The sequence below is a fragment of the Centruroides sculpturatus genome, unplaced genomic scaffold (genome assembly GCF_000671375.1).
Source record: "Centruroides sculpturatus isolate CEXI.00-Female unplaced genomic scaffold, Cexi_2.0 scaffold862, whole genome shotgun sequence".
NCBI classification, from domain to species: domain Eukaryota; kingdom Metazoa; phylum Arthropoda; class Arachnida; order Scorpiones; family Buthidae; genus Centruroides; species Centruroides sculpturatus.
Genome location: NW_019385110.1, coordinates 220352 through 226091, shown reverse-complemented (window position 1 = coordinate 226091; position 5740 = coordinate 220352). Strand labels below are relative to the sequence as shown.

General features: G+C 30.5%; 1 protein-coding gene across 1 annotated transcript; it reads left to right on the top strand.

The window, feature by feature from the left end:
• The first annotated feature begins 1074 nt into the window (after positions 1-1074).
• Positions 1075-5521, top strand: LOC111634887 (glutamic acid-rich protein-like). The gene is made up of 2 exons (XM_023379724.1): positions 1075-1380; positions 4901-5521. Exons 1-2 carry the CDS (start codon positions 1131-1133, stop codon positions 5440-5442), a joined length of 792 nt encoding a protein of 263 aa, XP_023235492.1. The 5' UTR covers positions 1075-1130; the 3' UTR covers positions 5443-5521.
• Positions 5522-5740: the final 219 nt, after the last annotated feature.

Genomic DNA, 5740 nt, shown 5'->3' with positions numbered 1-5740 from the left:
TAAAATTAAATATACATTAATTGAAACTTTTAAAATAATTTTTAAAAATATTTTAAAATTTTTAATTTTTTATTATTTTTAAAATATTCATGTTAAGAATAATTTTTTAAATAAATAAATAAATAATTTAAGAATAATTTTAATTTATATTTTTAATTTTTAAGCAGCATTTAATGTGAAAAAGTTGCAAAAAATTGTATTTTTTTTTTTAATAAGAACAAAATTATAATTAAACATATTTCTTATTCTGTTTATTATTATTAATTTTTTTATTTAAAAAAGAAAGTTAAAAATAAATTAAAATAGAATTGTAAGAATTGTTTAAGTCACTATTACATGAATTTTATTTCATTTGTTCTGTTTTTTTCTTTAATTGATTTGAAGTCTATTCTTATGCAATAATACGTTCATAGATTTTGTGGAGTTTTGGAGTTTTTAAAGAAAAATTCGAAAAAAAGGCAATTTTTTAAAGTTATAAAAAACGCAAAATTCTATACAAATTTATCATTAGTACCATCTGTTAAATCTAATAAGAATTTCATTTTGTTTTTTTTTTCTCTTTGAGAAACAGAAATTAACTATATCCAACAGCATACAGATTATTAAACTTAATCTACTTTTTTCTAAAAAAAACAATCAAAATAAAAATAAAAATTAAATTATTTAAATAGTTTACATAATTATACATTTATATTTAAAAAAATTATGAATAATTAACACAGTTTTCCATCAGTTCGTGCTTATACAGGATACTCGTACGTGATTTATTTACAATTTTTTTTATATAGAATCCATCTAAAAAACTCAAATGAATCTAAAAAATCCAGTTAGTAAAGTAATAAAGATAAGTTTTATTAGGAAAAAAACATAATAAAAAATGTTTCCAGAAGGAAAAAAAACAACTCTTTCGATCAATTTTCTAAGCAATTTCGTAGAAAAGTACACGAAACGACCTTCAACTCTTCAAGAAAATTCGGGAATTTTTCAATCCACCTGTGCTTTCCATTAAGGGTAGTTCCCTTAACGTCCACGATTTTTCAAGGCGCCACCGTAGTTAGTAGCACACCACTCGTAATCTGTGTACTCACACACACAGCTCATTTAATCGTCTACACGTGTTCGGGTCGGTTATGGCTTCTTTAAGCAGTCACTTGATCATATGTTATTTATTTGTTGCTGCAATATCGTGTTATCCCGTTGATAAGAAAGCAACAAACCAGACAACCGAGGTTAAGGACTTCCAACCTGTTCCTTTACCAACAGATTTTGGTAGCTACGATCTGGACGGGAATGGATATATTGATTTGAAGGAATTGGCTGAGGTATCGGAAACATCGCACGAAGAAGCCAAGAAACCTTTCGTTGATGCTGATGATGATGGTAAATGTATATTTTAAAATGTCCCATTTTCTTAAAATAATCGCTTTTTATCTTTTTTTTTTTTTACAAGTTAAATTCCAGAATATAAATCTATATACGCGCTCTCCTTTCGTAGTTTTTAACACGTGAAATTTGCGTTTAAAAATATCAATAAAAACATCCTTGTATCTCGAGCGATGCGGATGATAATGAAAGAAAACCTTCCAAAAAAATAAAACTAAAATTGGCAGAGGGGTGCTTTTTATTTATATACATATATACGAGCTTTGAGCACCGTTTCCTCTTCGTTACTCAATTATGATGATGCTGTCGTTTCTATATTTATATATATATATCATTTTTTTAGCATTTAAAACACTTATTCTTTCTATATACGTCTTTTTTTTAAAAGCTTTCTTCACTGTTTGCTAATCCTTCCAGGACTTTGTCCAAAGAAAATAAACATTCTTCTCCTGTAGAAAGTAGGCTATTAAAGTGTATTTACACTAATAAATAATAATAAGAAAACTTATTTTAGTAAATATAACTCCCTTTTTTAAACTAAAAATAAAACATATATTCTGTTTTTCAACATTGGAATTTGCGGATGACTGATGCGGAATCTACAAACAAGAGAGAGAGAGAGAGAGAGAGAGAGTTGTCATGACAACGCCATCAAATTCCCGCCTATAGAAAAACTGGTTTTTCTATAGTTCTTGCCGCATTCTTCCTTCTCCCACCTTTACTTGTTCCATGTAACTCCTCACTGTTTGACTATAGCACCTTTATTTTACCTCCTACACCTTTATTTAATTACCTTGGAAAAATATAGGAAAAATACATCATTATCCTTTGTTCGTCCTGAAGTAAATTAAACAAATTTCATGCAAAACTTAAAAGAAATTTTTTAAATCCCTTCGGGTGCTGTAAAGAATATCATCATCGTTGTATTAATTCACGTAATTAATATTAATCGTTCTAAGAAAAGATCGGTTGCTTGTCTGTCCTAAGATCGTTCATTATTAATGAAAGTATGACACGTCCCAAAGGTCTAATTTTTATTCCGTTAAATTTATAATTAAAGTGATTATAATATTTGATTGTGATGATGAATATACGCGTCGTTATTTAGAAAATATACACGCGAGAAAAATTATATTTTAATTCGTGATTGGGTAAATTATAATTAATTAAGAGGTAAATTCGTGATTTAATGTTTATTACAGTACGTTTAAATAGTTTCTTCTTAAATCCGATTTAATAAAGAACCAACTGTTTAGGGAATAACTATTCAGAAATCAATGGTTTATTTCCTGAACCATTGATTTCATTGAATAGTTAATCCCTAAATTATTCTGTCTCAACAAATGTTCTCTAAACTGTTAATTACTATGAATATTTACTCTCTAAATCTTTATTTCTCAGAAGAGTTTCTTCCTAAACCGTGGATTTCTATGAATAGTTGCTCCATAAATCATTCTTTCTTTAAATAATTGCTCCTAAACCATTGATTTCTATGAATAATAGCGTCCTATACCGTTGATACCTTGAATAATGCCTCTCTAAACCATTGATTACTGTGATTAGTTTGTTCCCTAAACAGTTTGCTTATGTAAATAGTTGCTTCCAAAACCATTGATCCTTGTTTTTTCCTAAATTATTGATTCCCTAAACAGAGCTCCTTAATTCATTCAATGAGCCGTTGCCCTCTAAATCTTTGGATCCCCGAATAATTGCATCCTTCGACGTTACTTTCCTGAAAAAGTACTCTAAACTCGTGTTTCATAGACAACAGCTTTCCAAATCATTAATATGTAAACAGAGGGGGGAAATTCAGATTATTGTTTCACTTTCTCCATTAGTTATCTACGCATCTTTCTATCGTCCTTGAAGTGTGTCCAGGAATATTTTTAAAAAATTTTGTAACGTTATTAAACGGACGTGGGTGTCAAATTATTCAAAATGAAACTTAGAAGGTCAAGTAGAATGCAAGTAACTCGAGTCGTGTAATTTCTGAATTAGAAAAAAAAATCCCCCATCTTAATAATAGGCAACTTCGTGATCTTCCTCAATCCAGCTGCATTTTATTTATTTATTTTTTCTTGAGGAATCCTCCGTCTGCACCCCTGGTCTGGAAGGGCACCCACCTCATCCAGTTTAATACCAAGAATAATTATTTTTTTGGCACCTGATACACGTCAATGAACTCAGAAGAGGAGAAATTCCTTACACCTGCAGACTTTGATCTCGGGATCAATTTTCGAGACGAATAAATTAATTTTTTTTAAATAAAAAAATACATGTTATAAATTTGTTTTTAAAGATAAATTCCTAAAAAAATTCATAAAATCATAAATTTTTAAGAATAATTTTATTTATTTATTTATTTACTTTTGCTATTATTAAAACGAATTAACTAAACACATTCATTTTAAAATACATTTTTGCGTTTTTATAATTGTATATTATTATTAATTAATGAGTTTTTATCATTAAAATTTTGTTTTATATAAATTCAAAAAAATTTTTTATTTGATGACGTAAGAAACGTCATCAAATTACAACAATTTCGTCACACGGGCGCGCACAAAAGCAGTGTTAGGTGTATTCTATAGAAAATTGAAAAGTTCGAATCACATGATGATAAAAGTCGAAGAGTTAACCTTCGTATATTTTAGATCCTTTCTAAATTCTCTTTCGGTTTCTACGAATTGAAGTCGAAGCTTGCCAAAAAACATACCGGGTGAGAACCACGCAATCCTATTACGTAATGGGACGTCACGTCGCGACGTTGCCATGACGACGTCGATGCTGTTGATTGTATTTTTTGATTGTTATTTTGAAAAAGAATCGAATTCGACTTGTTTTTCTCCCTTTCCCCCCTTTTACAACTTCTTTATTTCTTAATGCATCACGTGCTTATTATTGGAATGGAACCATTCTTTTCGATAAACTTTTTTTATTGTTCTAAAGAAATTATTTGAAACAATCGAACAGGAAATTGTGTGTGTGACCCTTCCTGAAATTCACCAACGTCGCACTACAAAACTTCTAACTTTCGCAGCATCGTCCTTTATAAAACACGCGTGACACCACACAATTTCGTGTGGGCCTTCGTAAAATATGGCCTTGTACGTATATGACGTCACACGCCATGACGTAACGTGTGATAAGAGAATGTTGTGCGACGTCACGCACGGTAGGATTCTTGTAAATTTTCAACTCTGTTAAGAATGATTCACACCACTTCTTGTTGGTGCCATTTTTCATCGGCAGGCACGAAAATGCAGGGGAATAAAACTTTTATAATGAACATTTATTCGCCCAACGTGTTTTCTAAACACAAGCGCAATTCGTTACGTAACCATTGTAATTTCAGATTATTCTTGTTTGAGTTGGAGACGGCACCGAGCCACTTGATGATGTGTCTTGTACGTTTCCACCTTTGTAATTTTTGCGTTTTCTGTGAATAATTATGATAGTTATAAACTTTTGCGTGAAAAACAATTTTTTGAAGATTAATTCTTGTTATATTCTTCAGATGATGATCAAATCAGTCCGTCCGAATTCGAAAAAGCTCCTTGGAGCCTTCAGGGAAAAGTCGAAGATTTCAGAGGAGAAGAGGACGATAACATGGAAGACATTCTCAACGATGAAGAAGATATGATGATGGAAGCTGGTGAGCCTGTTATTGAAGACGAAATGGATGATGATGATGATGATGATGATGATAAACTAAAAATAGACGAAGAAAATGAGAGAGAAATGGATTCTCACAGAGACGAAGAAGTGACAGATTATGATGATGATGATGTGAAAAATTTAGAAACCGATGACGCTAATGACGAAGATAATGACGATACGCTGAAAGAAGAGCCGTTAGAGGAGGAAACAGATGATGATCGAAGTCTACCAGAGGAGGAAGCAATAGGCGAAGAAGAAGACGATGATGAAGAGGAGGAAGACGACGACGACAACGAAGAAATCGAATCAGACCTTTCCGATCCTCGTCTTCTTGAAGATAATTTAAGAGAAACGGGTTACGGTTCCGAAGAAGAGACGGTGGAAAATACAATTTATTAAAAAAAAAAAACAAATCTTCAAGAAAACTTTCGTGTTCTTTTAGTGAAAACAACAGCAAAAAATACTTTCTTCGGATTTACAAAACTGACTTTTTTGCTATCCCACAACTTGCTATGGTACTATTATTATAAGATAAATGTTTTAAGTTGAATTTAAAATAAATTTTTTCTAAATAAAACAAAAATTCCATCAATTATTTATCTAAAAAACCTCTTTTTACACAAATAAAGCCATAAATACAATTTTTTTCACTTTATAAACAAATATTGTAGCAGTACGAGTATATAATCGAAGGATA